Source organism: Triticum urartu, chromosome 7A (assembly GCF_056163025.1).
Source record: "Triticum urartu cultivar PI428250 chromosome 7A, HENAU_Tu73, whole genome shotgun sequence".
Taxonomy (NCBI): Eukaryota; Viridiplantae; Streptophyta; class Magnoliopsida; order Poales; family Poaceae; genus Triticum; species Triticum urartu.
This window is the reverse complement of record NC_141879.1, coordinates 204,209,410-204,232,102: the sequence shown is the minus strand read 5'-3', so window position 1 is coordinate 204,232,102 and position 22,693 is coordinate 204,209,410. Positions and strand designations below refer to the sequence as shown.

The window sequence follows — 22,693 nt, the reverse complement described above, 5'->3', positions numbered from 1 at the left end:
ATACATCCGTATCTAGACAAATCTAAGATAAGAATTTTGGAACGGAGTGAGTAGTTGCCATGGCAAATTTGCTTGGGACAATGGCAAATTCACTTGATGACCCACGGTAAATTCACTTTATTTCACACGGCAAGTTTCTTTTTTTTAAGATAATGTCAAGCTTTTTTTAGAAACCATGGCAAATCTAGTTAAACGGAGTAGATTTGTCATACTACATTACTACATGGCACCCCCCCCCCCCCCCCCCCCGCCCCGAACATGGCAATTCTATTTTTTACCAAGCATGGCAAATTTAGTTAAATGGATTCCTTTTGTCAAGTACAAAATTGTCATGGCGCATGCGATTGATTTGCCATACTACATGGAGTAGTGTCATGTCAATTTTCTATAGTAGTTGCCGTGGGCATAATTGCTACGAATAGTTGCGATGACAAATTTTCTATAGTAGTTGCCATGGAAACATTCTACATTAGTTGCCATGGCAAATTTCTGTAATAGTTGCCATGGGCAGAATTTCTGCGAGTAGTTGCCATGGTAAATTTTTCCGTAGTAGTTGCCATGTGCAGAATCCCTACAAGTAGTTGCCATGGCAAAAAGAAATTGGGACAATGGCAAACTTATTTTTATCATGGAAAAATGGTTAGTGAAATTGCCATGGCAAATTCACTTGATGTCTCACGACAAATTCACTTTATTGCACATGGCAAGTTTTTTTAAGATAATGTCAAACCTTTTTTACAAACTATGGCAAATTTATTTTACAAACCATGGCAAATCTAGTTAAATGGAATAGATTTGCCATACTACATATGCACGAAGCTTAACGATATGATCTCTGATTGATCTGGTTCACACGCGTACGCATGCAGCCGTTCCGGCGACGACGCTTCGCTACTTCGCTAGATAATTGGGCCTAACCCATCTCACCTATGTTCTCTCTTAGTTTTTTTTTCACCTAATATTTTGCTGGGCTATACTATACATGTATACCACGTCATGCCCCCCCCCTCTCCCCCCCGCCGGCCTTTGCCCCAGGCAGTCGCCCCTCTGACCATACACCACCAGGGCCGGCGCTAGGGCTATGGTGGGCAGGACTATGGTACTGGTGAACCGTGGTTGTGCAAAGAAGGTCGGTGACTGTGCGTGGGCAGGGCGAGCACGAGGTGGGATGTGTGGTTTGGGGTGGTGGGTCCGAGAAGACAACCCTGACAACGGACACACTCGTGAGCGGAGATGTTCTTTTTCAACAAAGGGCATGTTGCAAAAGAGTCATGTTACTACCGCCCAAAAAAACAAGCAGCCTCCCAAAAAAAGTCATAGTGCAATTTGCAACAAATGTCATGTTGCAATTGCAACAAGACTCTTGTTGCAAATCATACGCATTATAAATTGGATGGCTTGTTGCCGATCGTACGCATTATAGATTGGATGGCTCGCGAGCCGATCGGTCTTTTAAAAAGATCTGCCGGCAAACAGAAAATATTTTTATGTAGAAGGTAGTGTATGAAAGGTTTGCTCATAACAAATCATTTTTTTTTCGAAATGGAGGCAAAAATATTTGCCTCATCGATTAATTAAGAAGAAGAGAATTGCCCAGTTAATTTACGGAAAACCGGACAAAAACCGATACAGACTCCCAAATGCGGACTACTCGCAAAGTAGGAAACACCAAAACCGCTTAAGCGGCCCTCTAAACAAACAACACCCGCAACCCTCAACACTTGAAGAACACAATGAAACTCCTAACAAGCACACTAACGAAAACTGACCACCCTCCATCATGAAACCACAGACGCCTTTCGGATGGCGCCACACTTCTTGTTTTTCTTCTTCTTTGGTTTCTCCTTACTTGGCATCTTCTTTGCAGGGTCACTTGTCTTGCCAGATGTCGGCTGGTGAGCCACCCATTTGTCAAGAAAATCGTAAAACTCATTGAATTTCTTGGTGTCGTTGTCGTCAACCAAGGGGCTCGTGGGAACAGGCACCAACCAACCGGCAACATCAACATCATCGACCCGAGGAACCACTGACAGAACATCCTCCACCGCAGGAACCAGCGACACAATCGACTTCGGCACCTTTAGTTGCTCACATGATAGAGATGAAACATGTTCCTTACACAACGTCGTCGATGAGTCCACCTCCAATCGCTCCAAGGACATAGGCGAAGCAAGGTTCGAACATATATCCCGAAGCTCGGGCATGAGTTGCAACACCAGAGCCGCAAGCCCGACGATGGACTCGCCCACAGCGGGAGGCAACGCAACGGAAGAAGCAGACACCGATGGTGAATTGTCCCGAACACGAGGAGAGAAACAACCATAGGGCTCTGTCCCCCGGACCTCCGTGGAGTCAACAACTGCCACACCAAGAGGCTGTAGCGTGGCCTGCAACATAGCCGGCACAAGGGAGAGCCTACTCAAAGCAGCCTCTGCCCGCTCCAGGAAGCTCTCAATTCGTGCCTGCCAGCCTTGAAGGAACCCGGTCTGATCAGCAAGGGTGGTCTGAAGAACCATAGAAGATGGGGTTGTCGGGCTAGCAAAAGCAGAAACCACAGACGCCCAAGACCCACGGCGAAGCGCAGTGAAGGGGAGCGTGGATTTCATTTGGCCCTCTCTTGAAGGAGGAGGTGGATGTTGTTGGGTGCCAGGGCGAGAGATGGGCGGGACGACAGGACATGCCAATGAACTGAGAGGACGCCATGGGTTGCGGCAGTTGCACGCACGATGACCGTTCTCCAAGCAACGAGAGCATCGGAAGGGATCTCTACAAACCGCAGCACGGTGGCCACGAACGAGGCATCTGCAGCAGCGACCGTGAAGCCAAGCGGGGATTGGCCGTGGAGCCAGAGCCAAGGCCGGTGACACCGAACGACGTCGGCCCCCCACCTTCACCCATCCTAGATCCGAAGATGCCTCAGGAGCAGTAGCAACAACAGCAGCAGCAGCCGGATCGCTCACCCCGCCGGAGCATCTGGCAGCCAATGGCGTCAGCGGGGCGAGCTCCTCGTCGTCGTCAATGCTGCAGACTTCATCAGCGAGGGAAACCCACGACACGGCCAGCGGCGGCCACGAGGCCCGCACAACGGCGTCGGGAGCGAGCACCTCCTTGGAGCTCTGAGAGCCCGGCCGCGCCGGAGCAAGCGCTGAAGGTAGAGAGGGCTCCTCCCGGACAGCAATGGCCGTGACGACCGAGCAGGGGCTCGCCACAGGCAGCAGCGCCCCTTCCAGCAGGAGCTCCGGAGGGGCCACAGAGACCTTGAAGGCGTGCGGTGGAGGAGTCCGCTGCAAATCAAGATCCAGGACGGAGGGCGCCGCCAGGAGCAGAGGAGGTGGTGGTGGCGGCAGCTCCAGCTCAGAGAAGACGAGCGGCGGAGCAGGGAGGGCCGTCCGTAGCTCGCAGGTGGCCGAGGATGCGGCGAGCAGCCGGGCAGGGGTCGCCGGCGCCGGGGAAGGCACCGAACGCGGCTGGGATCTCATTCCCTCGTCATGCACACCCCGGGTGCAGGAGAGCAGGGAAGAGTTGGAGGATGCCGGATCCAGGAGCTGCGGCCTCGGAGGAGGCCGGATCCGGGCGCGGCGCTCGCGGAGGTGGTCGGAGCGGCCGATCCGGGCGGCGGCGGCCGCGTGCTCACGCGGCGTCGGGCGCGGTCACGGTCATGTTTTACTGGCTCCCGGTGCGCCGCTATGTGAGATACAAATCAATTTTTGAATAGGAACTGAAACGTGATATGGTTAATGCGAAGCACATCTGAGGAGAACCTGAAGAAATAAAAAGGAGACCAAGCAAAACTTTCCAGATTTTAATTCTGAACCTGACAAACAGAATCTAAAGTATTGCCGTTTTGCTCAGAACATAATCGCTTTTTTGTCTGAGAATGCAAAACCTAAGCACCACTTGAACAGCACCATGCAAGAACTGTGGCACAGTTCAGCAGCGTTTCCTTGTAGAGTCTGAAATTGAGCATCCATGAATAGTTTGGCTACAAAAGCTGGGGAAAACTCACAGCAATATGACCCTAGAGTCTAGGAAAAGAATGAAATAAAACGCCGCACAGTAGAATCAGTATATTGGCAAATAATGTCAGCAATGTGAGACAAGAAATGCGCACTGTGAACTTGGCACTGATCTGATCAAATAAATAAAACAAGTTCTGAAACACTACTAAAACGGATTTGAAGGGAAAAATAAAGCAATTTATAATTTTCACGGAAGGATACATATATTCTGGACATAGATATTTCAGATGATAAAAAAAATCCAATATCAAAATTTATACACACCATGAATACATTGAACAGCACAACTGGTCAATAAACCCCGTAGTTTTAGTTGCTGCTGATGCATTGATATCATCATGATCTTTGATACAGCTGTCCAAACTACAAATAACTAGCATAATGTTTGCGTCAACCTCTCTTGGCAATCATATAGAAGAAAGTGTTTGTCAGAATACCTCTGGAGATGAACGGAAGTACGGGAGTTTCGGCAGATTACAGGAATGCTACATTGAACACAAAATTTGAAACCATGAAGGAACTGCGTTACATATTTGATTTAAAACTATGTCTTGAAAGATTGAAAATTCTCAAACTTTAAAAAGTGGAGAAAATACATTCTTAGCATAACCAGACACTTGAATAAATTGTACAGACAGAGTTAATTAAGATGCACAGCTAGAAGCATCTCTCAAGGCTGTTCAGTAGATGGGTCATGGTTTGAAGGTTCAATTTCAATGAGTACCCATATCTTCGTCAGGCATGGCATCCATTGTTCTCCCATAGTCCTTACCAATCGTGCCATTTTATCGAACGACAGAAAAATGTGAATGACAATATAGATGAAGACAGCAATGACGAGTGCGAAAACATACGCCGACGTCTTCAAGTTCCTACAACTGCCTGCAGCATACGCCCCGAGCAGACCAAGCAAGTCCATCACCATTGCTGTTTTCATTGCAAGTAGAGATCTCTTGTACTTACTTATTGTGCTGTTCAGCAGCATGATGACTATAACCATCGATGCCATAAACGCCGCGGCATTGCAGTAGAAGAATACCTTATACCGTATCGGATGGGTATCATGGATGACTGGATCACCTGTGAAATGGCTATCGCGGTCATCAGGCCAAAGGGCACCTGGAGGAAGGAGCCCAGCTTGGTACGTAACGGACACTGTGAAAGTTCCAATCAGCATCAAGTCTTTACGCCATTTTTGGCTAGTTTTTTTGTTTACTTTGATGCTTCTATCATGATTCTTGGGTGGATTCGGACTCTTGAAAGCAGTGATGTGAAACATCCAGTTAAAGAAGTCGATCACCTTATCTTTCGCAAAATTCAGTACCAGAACTAGGATCATGATGCAGGCAAAAACAACAGCCAAGACTAGGATGACATAAACCGACACCGACACTTTTCGGCAGCTTCCAGCGGCAAAAGCACCCATGAGACTGATCAGATCTAGTAGCACACATGCACGCAGTGTGTGCCCCTGCAATCCTTTGTGACACAGCCTTCTACTAACAAGCAGCATAATTACAGCCAATGATGCCATGAAAGCAGTGGAATTCAAGTAGATGAAAGCCTGGTAACGGTGTGGAAATTCATCACTGAATAATGGGTGACCTGCCTCGTGGCCATCTCTATTGTCAGCCCAGAAGCCCCCTGGTGGGCTTATGCCGGCTTGGTATGTGCTGGATGCTGCCAGAATTGCAAGCAGCATTAGAAACTTGCGCCGCTTCTCCAAATCTTTCAGTTCAGGGTTATCATCTTGCTGCTGAGCTGATTCACCGGGAACTCTTGTGTCCATAAATAGCACAATATGAAGCACAACATAAGAGAAAACAAGGATGACTAAGATTATCACATACATTGATGTGGATAAAGTCCGGCTGCTGCCAGCAGCATATGCCCCCATTATACTGAAGAGGTCAAAAACCATGGCTGTCTGCAACACATATCGTTTCATGGCACCTATGGTGATCAACTGGCTCTGGAGTAGGGTGATGATAACCAATGACGCCACAAATGCAGTGGCGTTGCAGTAGAAGAATGTCTTGTACCGCATGGGATGGATGGCCTCTAGGATTGGATCTCCAGCAAGATGCCCATCTCGACTGTCTGGCCAAAACCCGCCTGGGGGATGCAACCCAGCTTGGTATGTAATAGTCGCAGCAAGGATGCCAAGCAATAAAAGGTATGTGCGCAACTTCCCTAAGTCATCTTTCACAATACTAACAGTTTTTGATGCATCGTTGTTGTATGAATGTTGCCCATCATACTCTAATGGTGTCACCTGCCCATTGGATGTGCTGCAACTATCCATAAAGGAGTTTAGCTTCAAGATCAGCTTATTCTGCTCTCCTTCCATCCACTTGATCCAGTCCCTGATAAATTTTGGCTTGGGCACCATAGGAGCAACCCATTGAATGATGAGGTAGAGAAGGACCGCTCCGACAAGCGAGAACACAAAGATAGACGTACGGACTTCCCTGCAACTCCCTGCAGCATAAGCAGCCATAAGGCCAAGCAGGCTGACCAGAACCCACAACCGAAGTACGTTTGACTTGGCAATGTGATTCACTCCCGTTTTACTGAGGAGCATGATGATGATGACAAGGGATCCAGAAAAGGCAGTGGAATTGCAGGCCATAAATGCCTTGAAGCGGCCGGGGTAGTGGTCTCGAAGCACCGGGTCACCGGCAGTGTGGCTACCATTGTTGTCAGGCCAGAAGCCACCCGGTGGACTTAGCCCTGCAGTATATGTCACTGCTGCTGCCAATGTAGCAGCAACCAGCAAGAAACTGCGATTCTGCTCCAGTGCCTCCTCTTTATCATGGAGAGGAGCATCTGGTTCATCTCTGATGTTGTGCCTTCTGCTGAAAATTTGTGCCATAGAATCCTCCCAGAACCTCTGGATATTCCTGAATATGTCTCGGAGCCATTCAGGCGCTAGATGCCGGAAGAACACTACATGAAGTGTGACATATGTGAAGATGCCAGCAAGTAATACCCAAATGTAAACGGATGTTCTGACCTCCCTGCAGCTCCCAGCAGCGTAGGCCCCCATAAGTCCCAGCAGGTCAACCAACATTGCAAACTGCAACGAACGGAGCCAAATTGCATTCCGGCTCAGCTCCCTGACCAGGAGCAGGATCAGAACAACGAGTGATGCCATGAATGCCATTGCATTGCAGTAGAAGAACACCTTGTACCGCTTGGCGTAGCTATGTAGCATCACAATGTCACTGGCAAGGTGGCCTTGCTGGCTATCTGGCCAGAGACCACCTGGTGGAGCCAGCCCCGCCTGGTAGGTGATGGTGGCTGATAAAGTTGCCAGCAGGATCAAGTACTTCCTCAGCTTCCATAGAAACTCTGCTTCATCAGCACTACTCGGTGTTTGGTCATCATACTGATGTTGTTGCTGACTTGTGGTATTTTGAGGTTCATGACCAGTATTACCAGGCTGTGGCTCGGACTCCATGACCATGTGCTCATAGACCCAAAGCAAATCTCAGCTGAGAATTTGAAGCCTGAAGATTGCCGCGTTCATTTGTCATTCTTCGGATTTGGAATATTCCCAGGTTCTGATCCTTGTTATTATCTCCAGAAGTTAAGAGGGTGTGAAGAGAACAAACAGTGAAATCAAATCCGATGAATTAAGAGCGTGTGAAGAAAACAAACAGTGAAATCAAATCCAATGACAAATTTACCGACAGAAACAGTCAAAGGATGTTAGAAAATAGCTTCAGATTTAGCCCTGGGAAATGACCATGCTAGCGTCAAAAGGGAAAAAGAAACAAAAAATTAATAATGTTTCCATTTGGTTATTCCTAGTCGATTCCCAGCTTTGTGTAACAGTTGCAAAGTATCTCTTGCAGTGGCCCAACATAGACAGTAAAACGGGTTTGAATCCTGTAATGCGGTATTTCTATGCTATTATGTAAGAAGTATTCCTTGTCCTTGTTCAGGAATGTGTGCTAATCACTGATATGACCTTTTTAATTATTATCTCTCGCTGATTATAAGCTTCTTTTATCCCTTTGATGAAATCATCTTCAAAACACTGATTGTGACATTTGCAATTTGTCTGGTAGTATTTATTTTCTCAATCCTGCACAAAGTAGACAGTTCCCGCTTGCTCTTGTCTTTAGTTGACCTGGTTGGTCTTGAGCTTATTGTTGATAGCAGCATCTAATCTTAGTGTCAGAGAATCAGCTTCCAGATTACATATGGCGCAATATTAAAGTCTCATTTTCCAACAATAAGATCTAATAGTATGGGAGTACATTTCTATCTAAATAAATAAATAAAAGTATGGGCGTACATTTATCAGATATTCAGATTATAAAATAAATTATACATTATGAGATATCAACTAACCCTTAAAAAGGACATATGTATTAACTTAACTATAGCTATCTTATTGCCAGTCAAGAAGTGATGTCTGTCCATCCCTCTACTTGCTTTAGGGCCATATCGTGTGATCCAAACATATTGGCACGTCTATTTTCAACCAAACGTTCAGATTGCTTGTCATTTACCAATTTTGTAGGGAATAAATGCATTAATATAGTTTACAACTGCAGACTGAGCCTTGTGCAAACTCCCATGATCCACAGGCACTTGTGTTAGCAGGGGGTTCTGCCCTGGTACACTAGTAGTACGCGAGGAATGCAAACTAATTTCTTTCATTAAACGAGTTTTGCATTATGTAATAAAATATTGTATAATGAGGCAAGATATAGCATGAACAATTATAGATATGTTTAGGACGTATCAGTCACTCAGGCTTCCCCCTCAAAAATTAATTAATGTAAAACTATGTTTGTGAAAGATTGAAAAATCTCAAACGTGGAGAAGATACATTCTTAGCATAACCACACACAGCTGAATTAATTGCACGAAAAGAACTAAGATACACAGCTAGAAGCCTAGAAGCATCTCTCACGTCTGTTCAGTAGATGATGGCCCATGGTATGAAGGTTCAGTTTAAATGAGCAATCATATATTTTCGTCAGGCATGGCATCTGTTGTTCTCCCATGTTCTTCAGCAATAGCGCCATCATATCGAACGGCATCAAAATGTGAATGACAATGTAGATGAATACATCGATTAGAGTGTGAAAATATATCAGATGTCTTCAAGTCCTGCAACTGCCTGCAGCATACGCCCCGAGCAGGCCAAGCATGCCCATCATCATTGCTGTTTTCATGGCAAGGGCATATCTCTTGTACTTCCTCATTGTGGTGTTCAGCAGCAGGATAACTACGACCGTCGATGCCATGAACACTGTGGCATTGCAGTAGAAGAATACCTTATACTGCATCGGATGTGTATCATAGATGGCTAGATCACATGTGAAATGGCCATCGCGGTCACCAGGCCAGAGGACACCTGGAGGAAGGATCCCAGCTTGGTAAGAAAAAGACACTGCGGAAGCTCCAATCAGCATCAAATCTTCACGCCATTTTTGGCTAGTTTTCTTGTTCCCTTTGATGCTTCCATCACAATTCTTGGGTAAATTCAGACGCTTGAAAGCAGTGATGTGAAACATCCAGTCAAAGAAGCACCAGGTCACCAGCAATGTGGCTATCCTTGTTATCATCCCAGTAAGATCTGCCACCTGGTGGACTGAGCCCTGCAGTATATGTCTTTATTGCTGCCAATGTAGCGGCAACCAGCAAGAAACCGCGATTCTGCTCCAGTGCCTCCTTTTCATCTTGGATAGGAGCATCTAGCTCATGTTTTATGTTCCGCCTTCTGTTGAAAATGTGTGCTGCAGAGTCCTCCCAGAACCTCTGGATGTCCCTGAATACTTCTCCAAGCCATTCAGGAGCTAGATGCCGGAAGAATACTACATGAAGTCCGACATATGTGAAGATGCCAACAAGTAATACCCAGATATAAACGGATGTTCTGACCTCCCTGCGGTTCCCGGCAGCATAGGCCCCCACAAGTCCGAGCAGGTCAAGCAGCAGCGCAAACTGCAGCGAACGGAGCCAAATTGCATTCCGTCTCAGCTCCCTGACCAGGAGCAGGATCAGAACAATGAGTGATGTAATGAATGCTGTTGTGTTGCAGTAGAAGAACATCCTGTACCGCTTGGTGCGGCTAAGAAACATGACAACGTCACTGGCAAGGTAGCCTTGCTGGTTATCTGGCCAGAGACCACCCGGTTGTGCCAGCCCCGCCTGGTAGGTGATAGTGGCTGATAAAGTTGCCAGCAGGATTAAGTACTTTCTCAGGTTCCATAGAAGCTCTGCTTCATCAGCACTACTCGGTGTTTGGTCATCACACTGGAGTTTTTGTTGCTGACTTGTGGTATTGTGAGGTTCATGACCATTACCAGGCTGTGGCTCGGACTCCATGACCATTAGCTCATAGAACCAATGCAAATCTCAGCTAAGAATCTGAATCCTGAAGATTGCCGCGTTCATTTTTCGTTCTTCGGACTCTTAATATGCTGAGGTTCTGTTCCTTGTTATTATCTCCAGAAGTTAAGAGGGTGTGAAGAAAACAAACGGTGACATCAAATCCAATGACAAATTTACCGCCAGAAACTGTCAAAAGGATAGTAGAAAATAGCTTTGGATTTAGCCACTAAGAAATGATTGTGCTTTTCATCGAAAAAATAAAACAAAGCAAAGAAACTAACAGTGTTTCCATTCGGTTATTCCTAGTCGATTCCCAGTTTTGTGTAACTTTTTCTTTTGCAATCAAAGCTTTGTGTAACTGTTTCAGGTAAAGTATCTCTTTGCAGTAGACCAGCATAAACAGTAAATCAGGTCTAAATCCTGCGGTGAGGTATTTCTATGCTATTATGTAATAATCTGTGGAATTCGCAATTTGTCTAGCAGTATGTTTTTTCTCAATCCTGCACAAACTAGACCGTTTCCCCTTGTTCTTGTCTTTTTAGTTGACCTGGTTGGTCTTGGCCTTATTGTTGATAGCAGTGTCTAATCTTAGTGTGTCAGAAATCTGCTTGCAGATCACACATGGCAAAATATTTTAGTCTCATTTTGTAACTACAAGATTAATAGTATGGGTGTACTTTTATCAGATATTCAGTTATACTATGAGGTATACAAAACTAATCCCTAAAACGGAACCAAATGTATTAACTTAACTATACCACTCCTCTACTTGCTTTAGGGCCATCCGATGCATAGATCGCGTGATTCGAATATATAGTTAGCTATTTCCAACCAAAAATTCGAATCACTTGTCATTTATCAATTTTCGGACCCGCTCCTCCGGCCCTGCAGGCTCGCACGCTCGGCCTCCTGGGCGCGCCGGCCCTGCCGTGATTGTCGCGGCATCCTCAAGCCGGCTCCCGGGGCAGTACGCCCAGGTCACCTAGCCACCGGCCCCTGCTGCTGAGGTCCCTGTCCAGGAGGCCCCGCGCCCACGCAGCCTCGCCCGAGTCATCCCGTACCTCTGCTTCCCCTGGCTACCTGCCTCGCTAGTTTCCTGCCTGAGCTGGCCCCTGCTTCCCCGACGGTTGTGTCTGTGGTGGCGGCCGTGGAGGTGACCACTCTGGTGGCCTTCCATCCCCACCCACCATGGACTGCGGCCTACTCCAGGCAGATCAGGTCTGCCTCGACACCGGTGACCGCCTCTCGTCGCAGCACTCGACTTACATGGCGAGACCGGTGGACAGTTCGGCACCGTCCATCCCCGAGCGGGCGGAGATCCAAGAGGCCGTCCAGAACCTCGAGACAGGTACCCCAGACATCACTGCAAGTTCATCAAATTGCTCATTTCCTGCTCTCGAGTCAGCTCCGCTAGGCCATCTGGCTAAGGTCGCGGCGGACTTGGCGATCATCTTCAGGGGAGAAGTCCCCCCCCCCCCCCCCCCCCAAGTCCATATTGAGGCAATCCGTGCATGCGAGATCCTAGATGAGAAATTAGCTGAGACTCGGGCTCGCCTTCTTAGCGCCTCCAACATAGAGACATCCAACCCCCTGATAAACCTCGTAGTCGGGTTGACCTCGACGGAGGTGGTGGAGATCCGTGGCCGAACCCGCTCCCGCACTACTGCCTTGCGCGCGCAAAGTGCCTCCCTCATCCTGGGGTCAAGCAGTCCCCCGATGGCTCCTTGATGCAGACTTTCTTCTGGAACATTCGCGGTTTTGGCCAAGATGGCCGACGCCGCCATCTCATCGAGTACATGCGTGACGAGAGGATCGACATCGTGGCCATCCAAAAAACCATGTGTTTGGATTTTGTTCTTCTGGAACTACAATGGTTAAGCACCGACCTATTTTCCTGACACTAGCTCCCTTCTAGTTGGACCACTGGCCATTCGGGTGGCATCCTTTTAGGCGTAAAGGATGTCATCTTCGAGGTGGGCAGCATGGAGATCTTCGAGAGGGCCCCCAACTTCAAATTGGAAATTGTCATAATCTACAGCCCCGCCGACCACCGTGTTCCGAGACCTTCCTCGACGAGCTTACGAGGAAAGTTTCGGCTTCCGGGTCAACTTCAACTTGGTTCGCTCGGTTGAGGATAAGAGCAATCATTTAGTCAACTACCCACGGATGCAGTTGTTCAACGACTACATTGCTGATCTCCGTCTCCAAGAATTAGATAGGGTTGGTGCCAGGTTCACCTGGACCAACCGCCAAGCTGACCCGACGCGGTCCGTCATCGATCGTGTTTTCTTGTCTCCGGAGTGGGAGCTTTGGTGCCTCCTAGCCTCCCTACGGGCCATCACCTGAATCGGTTTTGACCACGTTCCGCTTCTCCTATCTTTGGAGAGTGAGTGGCCACCTCCACCACCCCTCCCGGTTCCGCTTCGAGACCTTCTGGCTTAACCAACAAGGGTTCGTCGAGGCCGTCCGCGATTGGTGGATTGCGGCCCATGTAACCCCTCACCGGCCCCTTTCTGCTGTGAAGGGTTGGGGGTGACAACCTCAGCCGGAATTTGAGGGAAATGTAAGAAAGCTCTTCTCGCATCCATCCAGACATTAGACCTCCGGGCAAACTCCTCGGGCTTGTCCTCCGACAAATTGTTGTTCCGGTATGACCTTGAGGACCAGCTTACGGTCATTTACACTGATGAGGAGGCATGCTGGAGCCAACGAGGTACCCAGAGATGTGTCCTCAAGGGCGATGCTAATACGGCATACCTCCAAGCCATTGCCAATGACCGGAGAAGTCGTAACATCATCCCTCTCCTATGGGACAGTGATAACCTCCTCCAACGTCCGGCGGAGATTCGCACTCACGTCGATGGCTTTTATAAAGCCCTCTTCTCCTCCCCTAGGGGGGGGGTCTGGCCCCAGACGTTTTGGCCGAGCATCAGCGTGTCTCGGCAACCGAGAATGATGCCCTCACAACACCTTTTTCCGACGCGGAGGTTCTGATGGCCATTAAGGGCATGAATCCGGCATCCGCCCCGGGACCCGATGGCCTACCTATAAAGTTCTTCCAAACATTCTGGAACATCATCAAGCATGAAGTGATGGCGCTCTTCGAGGAGTTCTACGTGGGCTCCATAGACCTGTCCCGACTTAACTACGGGATCATCACTCTCATCCCCAAGGCGCCAGGGGTCTCGGGCATCCGCCAGTTTCGCCCGATCACGGTGATCATTGTGATCTTCCGCATTCTGGCGAAGGGGTACGCCAATAGGGTGACCTCACTTGCTGAGCACATCACCCATCCAAATCAGTCAGCCTTCATCCAAGGCCGATATATCCTAGATGGGGTCTTGGTCTTCCATGAAGTCCTTCATGAGGTCCACGCCAGACATTAGAAAGCAATCTTCTTGAAGATTGATTTTCATATAAAGCCTATGACACGGTGCACTGGCCCTTCCTTCGGGAGGTTTTACTCCGTAAGGGCTTCGATGATCGTTGGGTCACCCGTGTCATGCAGATGGTCTCCTGCGGGCGGACCACGATCAACATTAACGAGATCGGCCCCTTCTTCCCCACCCTATGTGGGGTTAGACAAGACGACCCCTTCTTCCCCTTTCTGTTCAATATGGTGGTCGATGCTCTCGCTACCATTCTAGACAAGGCCAAAACCGTGGGTCACATCCGCGGTGTGGTTCCGCACCTTGTGGGAGGGGTGGGGTCTCCCTCCCGCAATACACCAATGACACCATTATCATGGTGGAAGGCTCCGCGGCCGACATCACAAATTTGAAATTCCTCCTCCTTTGCTTTCAAAAGATGTCGGGTCTCATGATCAACTTCGACAAGAGCGAGGTGATGGTTATGGGCTACTCACCTGCCGAGCGTCAGAGCATTGTCGACCAACTTAATTGTCAGTTGGGTTCCTTCCCTACGTCCTACCTGGGGATACCCATTAGTGACTCTCGACTCTCCATGGTGGACCTACGACCGGCTATGACTAAGCTCCAACACCGTGTCAAACCTTGGCGGGGCATATGCTGTCCAAGGCAACTCGAACAGTGCTCATCAACTCCTCACTTTCTAGCCTGCTCTTGTACATCATGAGCTTCTATGGCCTCCATGAGACCCTCCATCATGAGATCGCCAAGTATGAAGCGAGATTCTTCTGGGCTGGGGAGGGCGATAAGCAAAAATACCATATGGTTTGCTGGCCCGATATTTGAAGGAAATATGCCCTAGAGGCAATAATAAAGTTGTTATTTATATTTCCTTATATCATGATAAATGTTTATTATTCATGCTAGAATTGTATTAATTGGAAACTTAGTACATGTGTGAATACATAGACAAAACAGAGTATCCCTAGTATGCCTCTACTTGACTAGCTCGTTAATCAAAGATGGTTATGTTTCCTGACCATAGACATGTGTTGTCATTTGATGAACGGGATCACATCATTAGAGAACGATGTGATGGACAAGACCCATCCGTTAGCTTAGCATAATGATCGTTTAGTTTTATTGCTATTGCTTTCATCATGACTTATACATGTTCCTCTGACTATGAGATTATGCAACTCCCGAATACCAGAGGAACACCTTGTGTGCTATCAAACGTCACAACGTAACTGGGTGATTATAAAGATGCTCTACAGATGTCCTACGTTGAGCGGATACTTCAGAAAGCGTGCGTATCTAGCCGAATACTGCCCCGATACTCGGATACTGCCTCGATACGGCCCGATACGTATCCCGTTAGTATCCCTTGATTTTTTGATTTTAAAAAAAGAAAATAATGTTTGATACTTCTAGGATACTTCTGTGATACTTTTTGGATACCCGAAACCCCTCGTTTGACGTGAAATCCCCTCAATAGTAAAGGCACACCTTTTGAAGATACCTAACATGGGTGTGAGTTCATGACAAAACATGACTGTCAATGTTCTTGTTCAATTGAAAGGTGAGCAAGAGAAAGTCAATGCACTGATTGGAACAACAAACCCAGGAAAATCCCACTACCAATTAATGAAAGTGGACCAAGTGCAAGAAAACAAAGGGAATAATCCTATTGAGGCAAGTTTTGACCTAGAAGCTCTATTTTGTTTTCAATCTTTTTCATAATTAATATATGTAATACCTATATATAAATGTATCCCCGTATCCATGTTTTCAGAAAATTGGCGTATAGGGCGTATCCCCGTATCGCGTATCCGATACATATCCAAGTATTCGTGCAACATAGCAGATGTCTCCGAAGGTGTTTGTTGGGTTGGCATAGATCGAGATTAGGATTTGTCACTCCGTGTATCGGGGAGGTATCTCTGGGCCCTCTCGGTAATGCACATCACTATAATCCTTGCAAGCAATGTGATTAATGAGTTAGTCACGGGATGATGCATTATGGAACGAATAAAGTGACTTGCCGGTAACGAGATTGAACTAGGTATGATGATACCGACGATCGAATCTTGGGCAAGTAACATACCGATGACAAAGGGAACAACGTATGTTGTTATGCGGTTTGACCGATAAAGATCTTCATAGAATATGTAGGAGCCAATATGAGCATCCAGGTTTCGCTATTGGTTATTGACCGGAGATGTGTCTCGGTCATGTCTACATAGTTCTCGAACCCGTAGGGTCCGCATGCTTAACGTTCGATGACGATTTGTATTATGAGTTATGTGATTTGATGACCGAAGTTTGTTCGGAGTCCCGGATGAGATCACGAACATAACTAGGAGTCTCGAAATGGTCGAGACGTAAAGATTCATATATTGAAAGGTTGCATTCGGACATCGGAATGGTTCCGAGTGATCCGGGCATTTTTCCGGAGTACCGGGAGGTTACCGGAACCTCTCGGGAAAAGATATGGGCCTTATGGGCCATAGGAGGGAGGCTAACCAGCCCACAAGGGGCTGGTGCGCCCTCACAAGGGAGGAGGCCGAATTGGACTTGGGAAGGGGGCGCCACCCCCCTTTCCTTCTCCTACTTCCTCTCCTTCCCCTTTTTTCCCCCTCCGGTAGAAGGAAAAAATGGTGGGGCCGAATCCTACTAGGACTGAAGTCCTAGTAGGACTCCCGTCTCCCTGGCGCGCCCCTTGTTGGCCGGCCTCCTCCTCCCCTCCTTTATATACGGGGGCAAGGGGGCACCCCAAAGGCACAACAGACAATCTATTAGCCGTGTGCAGTGCCCCCTCCATAGTTACACACCTCGGTCATATCGTCGTAGTGCTTAGGCGAAGCCCTGCGCCGGTAACTTCATCATCACCGTCGCCACACCTACGTGCTGACGGAACTCTCCCTCGGCCTCAACTGGATCAAGAGTTCGAGTGACGTCATCGAGCTGAACGTGTGCTGAACGCGGAGGTGCCGTACGTTCGGTGCTTGGATCGGTTGGATCGTGAAGACATTCGACTACATCAACCGCGTTACTAAACGCTTCCGCTTTCGGTCTACGAGGGTACGTAGACACACTCTCCCCGTTCGTTGCTATGCTTCTCCTAGATAGATCTTGCGTGATCGTAGGTAAATTTTTGAAATACTACGTTCCCCAACAATATTTGGAAACCCAACGACCAAGGCGGGCTCGGGATCATGTCGTCCAAACGCATGAACATCGCCCTGCTGACTTGTTGGTTGTGACGAATTGCAAATGGGGAGGGCGGCCTTTGGCTAGACATCATCAGGAGAAAATATCCCTAAGGACAACTGCTTGCCTTCTGTCAGTGGTCTGGCGGCTCACAGTTCTTGCAGTCCATCATACAACTGCTTTCGGTTCTCCGCATCGGGACCTCCATCTCGGTGGTGTCCGATGCATCGACCTTGTTCTGGTTCGACAAGTGGGGTGGGGATCGCCCCTTCACCACATGATTCCTGGACTTGTTCTCCATCGCGGTGGAACCTAGGATCTCCATCGAGGTGGCCCTTATTGACTTAGGGCGCCTCGCGTTCCGGCGGCCAGTTGGGCCTCTGGAACATGCCGCCTGGCATGAGATCCTTGAGTGCATCACCCTCCAGTCGCCTGACGTGGATCAGTCGAGCGATCTCATCTCCTGGCATCTGGAGTCTTCGGGCCGATTCTCTGCCAAATCGCTATACCAGGCCATTGCGACTACTCTGGGCCCTGAGCCACCGGTCGATATCTAGGCTATTAGACTTCCGTTGAAGATTAGGATCTTCCCGTGGTAATGGATTTGAGGCCGGGTAACTTCAGAGATGGAGGTCCTCAAGAGGAATGGCCCTGGTGATCGGCTTTGCCCCCTGTGTGGGACGGCGGAGGACTCGAATCACATCTTCTTCACTTGTGTATCCGCGCAATTCCTTTGGAGTTGCTTCCGGGAGGTGGTCGGTGGACGTTGGTGCAACAACAACTTCCCCGACATCTTTGCGGAAATCCAGGCTCTGTTGAATCTTGTGGCTCTGATGGTTTGCTTTATATATATAAAGCGAGATGAAAGCCTTTTTCAGTAATGCATTAATATAGGTTATAACTGCACAATGAACCTTGTGCACACTCTCCTGAACCTCAGTCGGTTGTGTTACCAGGGGGTACACTAGTATGCGAGGAATGCAAACTAGTTTCTTTCATTGCTGGGGCAGATAGTAATGGGAACACATAAAGGTTCCATTATTCTGTCATCCTGGTCTTCCTCGAATGAATAAATGCTTGGGAACACAATGAATAAACTTGGTTATTCATGGACATTTAGCTTTCACTGGCTTCTAATGTTGATGGCAGGCCCACACTGAAGCAAAATCATTTAGAGCATAGGCCTTCCACTATGTGTCCGGTGCCATACTTCTGAAAAGTATGCCATGTACGCATCGATGCCAAATATAAAAAACTTTTGGCACTGCTCTCACAACGTTAGAGTTTGGTACTGCTGTGCACACAGTCCCACATATATATAAACAAATCAATAAACCCAACTACACCAGCCTCTCCCTCTCCCATAAAAGTGCTTTTTTTTGTTGCGTGAGTGAATTTGGCACCGAAGCAAGTAAGTGCTCCGATGCCCTGAATTTTTTTGAGGGCACCAGCTGAGCGTCATCGATGCCAAATGCATCAAAAGTGAATTTGGCACCTGTTTTGGCCTACATAGTGGAGGGCCTAAGCAGATGCCCTGTCCAACCTGGCATTCTGCACCTCCCAAAATCAGGTCCTCATCCCAATCATTCCACTGAGTTTGGGCCACAGATGGCCCATGCCGATTAGTTTGGCAAGCTGAGACGCAGTGTTATTTGTGCAATCTCCTGGCACTTCACCAAGCAGTTGATGCGCTGTGTTACAGAGAAATTCATCAGACACTGACAAGGGCTCTTCCTCACAGGCCCTGTTGATGGAATTTCATCACAGAAACCAGGGAGGTCCTGGTAGTCCCGCCAAAGATCTACTCCTTCCTTTCTTGCAAAAAAGAAAGGAAGGTTTATTCCTGCCATGTCTCTCCATTCTTGAACAAGTATCTTCCAAACCCCCCTCCCCCCATTGAAATTTTATTTGTAAAAGCAGAGAAAGTGCAGTATGTAGAAATATTGCATACCCAAAATAACCTCATACCTGAACATCATGTACACACAAGAACAGGAGAACTCAACTCAACAGTCCAATGGAGGTATCAGTGTTCCAGTGCTGATAAAATGCTAGTGACACTGCGCTGCAGTAATCCACTTAATTTCGTCATTTTCAAAGAGATTATTTAGCTAAAATTACATCCTCACTTGGGAACATTACTCCTATTATCTCTCTTACAGTATTGTTCCAAGGATTGAGTATCTATGCAGACTGTTTTGCCCCTCTCCACGAGATGCTTATTCTTTTGTCATTGCAAATTTGGATATTGTCAGTTAGCATTCTCTACCACTAATAAATATTGGCATATTGCATTTCTGGGTTACCATATGATCTGCATATTCGTGCAGGCAAACAATTTTCACTTCAGAAGGTAATTCCACAAATTGTTAACTAAGAAAGAACTACTTCACATCTCACAATTGTCATTTATATCATCTTTTGCTCACATTCAAAGAATGCATCAAATAATACTACATGATGGCCTTGAGCAACAATAAAACACAAATTACAACTTTGGAGGTTGTGTCTATCTCATGATAGACTGAACAAATGTCACAACTGAGACTACTCTTACACAGGCAGAGGACTTTTTCCTGGTTCCCCGTCAGATGGTTGATTGCTTGAATCAGTGGCAACAGAAACACCTTTCAGACATCGCACCCACCTTTTCCCCTTCTGCTTCACTAACCTTGCCACTTCGTCAAATGACAACAAGACATGAATGACGATGTAGATTATCACGGCAATGACAAGTGCAAAAATGTACGCAGATGTCTTCAACTTCCTGCAGCTGCCTGCGGCATATGCCCCAAGTAAACCAAGCAAGTCCAAGACCATTGCTGTTTTCATGGCAAAGAGAGATCTCTTGTGCTTGCTTATTGTGTTGTTCAGCAGGAGGATGACCATGACCATTGAGGCCATGAATGCTGTGGCGTTGCAATAGAAGAATACCTTGTACCGTGTTAGGTTGGTATCATGGAGGATAGGGTCACCTGCAAAATGGCCATCCTGGTCATCAGGCCAAACTCCTCCTGGCGGAAGCAGACCGGCTTGGTATGTGACAGTGACTGCAAGAGTTCCAATCAGCATCAAATCTTTGCGCCATTTGTGCTCTGTTCTCTTACTATCAGTACCATGTATACTTCTCGTGTGATTCATTGATGAATGTTGGTTCTTAGAAGGCCGCAGCAACTCTTTCCACTTATCTTTTGGTGTCAGAACCAGGACTTGAATTATGACATAGACAAACACTGCAAGAACAACAAGAATGACATAGCCAGATGTTGGCACTTCTCTGCAGCTTCCCGTAGCAAAAGCACCCATGAGGCTGATCAGATCAACCAATACGCATGCACATAGCGCATGGCACCTCAGACCTTTGTTGCATAGCCTCTTGTTAACAAGCAACAGAATTACTGCCAGGGATGCCATGAAAGCAGTAGCATTGAAGTAGAAGAACACCCTATAGCGGTTTCGGAACTCGTCACGAAACACTGGATAACCTGCTCGGTGGCCGTTAGTCCAAAAGCCACCTGGTGGGCTTATACCAGTTTGGTATGTGATAGAAGCTGCTAGAATTGCGAGCAACATCAGAAACTTGCGCCTCTTCTGCAAATCTTTTTTTTCTTCAGGAGTAGGTTCAGAAGAACTAGGATTTTGGGAGGTTAAATCTTTTTTTTCTTCAAGAGTAGGTTCAGAAGAACTAGGATTTGGGGGGGTTTCTAGCATGGAAACCCCAGTATTCCCTACTGTGCTCTCGGTATTCCCTGCTGTGCTCTCAGTACTCCCTGCTGTGCTCCCAGTATTCCCTAGTGCCCTCTCATATAGAATATGAAGTACAACATAGGCGAAAACTAGGAGGACTAGGACGAACACATAAATGGATGTTGAGAACTTCCTGCTGCTTCCAGCGACGTAGGCTCCCATAAGACCAAAGAGCACCAGTGTCATTGCTGTTTGCAGTACATAACGCTTCATGGCATGAATGGTAATCAACTGGCTCTGGAGTAGGATGATGATGGCCAAAGAGGCTACAAATGCTGTGGCATTGCAATAGAAGAATGCCTTGTAGCGCTTGGGACTGATGGTCTCCAAAATTGGATCACCAGCAATATGCCCATCACTGTTATCTGTCCAAAAGCCTCCTGGTGGATTCAGCCCAGCTTGGAATGTGACTGTGGCAGCAAGGATGCCAAGTAATAGAAGGTATGTGCGCAACTTCTGGAAATCCTTACCATCAGTGCCTGGAGTGCTGTTGTCTGACTGATCTTGTACTGGTATGGGAGATTTTAACAAGTCAGTGATGAAATCCCTCAGCTTCCGAACCATTTCTTTATTTCTCTCTTTCACACGTGTGATGGTGTTTGCAATACATGCCAACTTAGACAGAGCAGGTTCAATACACTGGATGATGAGGTAGAGCAAGACTGTGCCAACAAGTGCAAAGACATAGATAGATGTATGTACCTCCCTGCAACTTCCAGCAGCATATGCCCCCATAAGCCCAAATAGACTGACTACCACACACAACCGCAGAGCATTTGACTTGACAACATGATCCACTGCTGTTTGACTGAGGACCATGATGATGATGACAAGTGATCCAGCAAAAGCAGTGGCATTGCAATAGAAGAAGGCCTTGAATCGGCGTGGATAGTGGTCTCGCAGCACCGGATCACCAGGAATGTGGTTCTTGTTGTCATCAGACCAGAAGCCACCTGGAGGGGTTAGCCCTGCGACATATGTCACTGTTGCTACCAATGTGGCAAGAACCAGCAAGGAGCTGCGATTTCTTTCAAGATCTTCCTCTCTGTCTGCAGCCTCTTTCTCCTTTTTCTTCTTCTCTTCTTCTGCAAGAACCTGCACGGAGCTGCCATTTCTTTCAGGTTCTTCCATCTGGATTGAAGTCACTCCCTCATCGGCTACCCTCTCTGCATTTGAAGCCTTTTGCTCATCTGGTTTTGATGACGTGAAAATGTCCCCCGGAGTTCCCTTCCAACGTTTACTAACACCGGATAGAAATTTTCGCAGCCGCTCAGGTGCCAGGTGCTTGAAGAACACCTCATGGAGTGTGACATAGGCGGAGATGCCAAGGAGTAACACCCAGATGTAAGCAGAGGTCCTCACCTCCCTGCAGCTCCCAGCGGCGAAGGCCCCCATGAGCCCCAGTAAGCCAAGAATCATGGCGAACTGGAGCGCGCGGAGCCAGGCGGCCTTGTGGGTCAGCTCCCTCAGCAGGAGCAGTATGAGCACCAGGAGCGAGGCCCCGAACGCCATGGTGTTGTAGTAGAAGAAGGCAAGGTACCGCCTGGGGTAGCTGGACTTCATCACGATGTCGCTGGCGACGTGGCCGTGCTCGTCGTTGTGCTGCCAGAAGCCGCCCGGCGGGGCCAGCCCCGCCTGGAACGTGATGGCCGCCACGAGGATGGCCATCAGCACCAGGTACTTCCTCAGCTTCCATAGGAGCTCGGCCTCCTCGTTGGCGCCCTCTTGTTGCAGCTGCTGCGGCTCGGCCTCGTCGGCACCGTCTTGCTGCGGCTCGTCGAGAGTGTTGCCGGCAGCTACAGGGGCATGGGCATTGCCATTCTGCTCTCCGGGATCCTCCATGGCTCTGAGATTCCTTGAAAATCTCTAGCTCCTCTCTAAAGATTGTAGCGTATGTGGGTTTGCAAGACTGAGGTGAACTACCCGGCGCTGGTCTTGGTCTCTAAGAGTTCCAGTGTCACTGCACAGGGGGTGGGTGGGGGGGGGGGG

At 47.9% G+C, this 22,693-nt stretch overlaps 4 protein-coding genes across 4 annotated transcripts; all 4 read right to left on the bottom strand.

The window, feature by feature from the left end:
• Positions 1-1,778: 1,778 nt before the first annotated feature.
• Positions 1,779-2,606, bottom strand: LOC147959018 (uncharacterized). The gene has a single exon (XM_087532416.1). It carries the CDS (start codon positions 2,604-2,606, stop codon positions 1,779-1,781), a length of 828 nt encoding a protein of 275 aa, XP_087388542.1.
• Positions 2,607-4,298: 1,692 nt separating this feature from the next.
• Positions 4,299-7,502, bottom strand: LOC125525822 (uncharacterized). Its single transcript, XM_087536766.1, has one exon. It carries the CDS (start codon positions 7,486-7,488, stop codon positions 4,690-4,692), a length of 2,799 nt encoding a protein of 932 aa, XP_087392892.1. The 5' UTR covers positions 7,489-7,502; the 3' UTR covers positions 4,299-4,689.
• Positions 7,503-9,560: 2,058 nt separating this feature from the next.
• Positions 9,561-11,840, bottom strand: LOC125525824 (uncharacterized). Its single transcript, XM_087536767.1, has one exon. The coding sequence runs from the start codon at positions 10,374-10,376 to the stop codon at positions 9,561-9,563; it is 816 nt and encodes a 271-aa protein (XP_087392893.1). The 5' UTR covers positions 10,377-11,840.
• Positions 11,841-16,364: 4,524 nt separating this feature from the next.
• On the bottom strand, positions 16,365-22,674 carry LOC147959017 (uncharacterized). The gene has a single exon (XM_087536765.1). The coding sequence runs from the start codon at positions 22,544-22,546 to the stop codon at positions 19,511-19,513; it is 3,036 nt and encodes a 1,011-aa protein (XP_087392891.1). The 5' UTR covers positions 22,547-22,674; the 3' UTR covers positions 16,365-19,510.
• Positions 22,675-22,693: the final 19 nt, after the last annotated feature.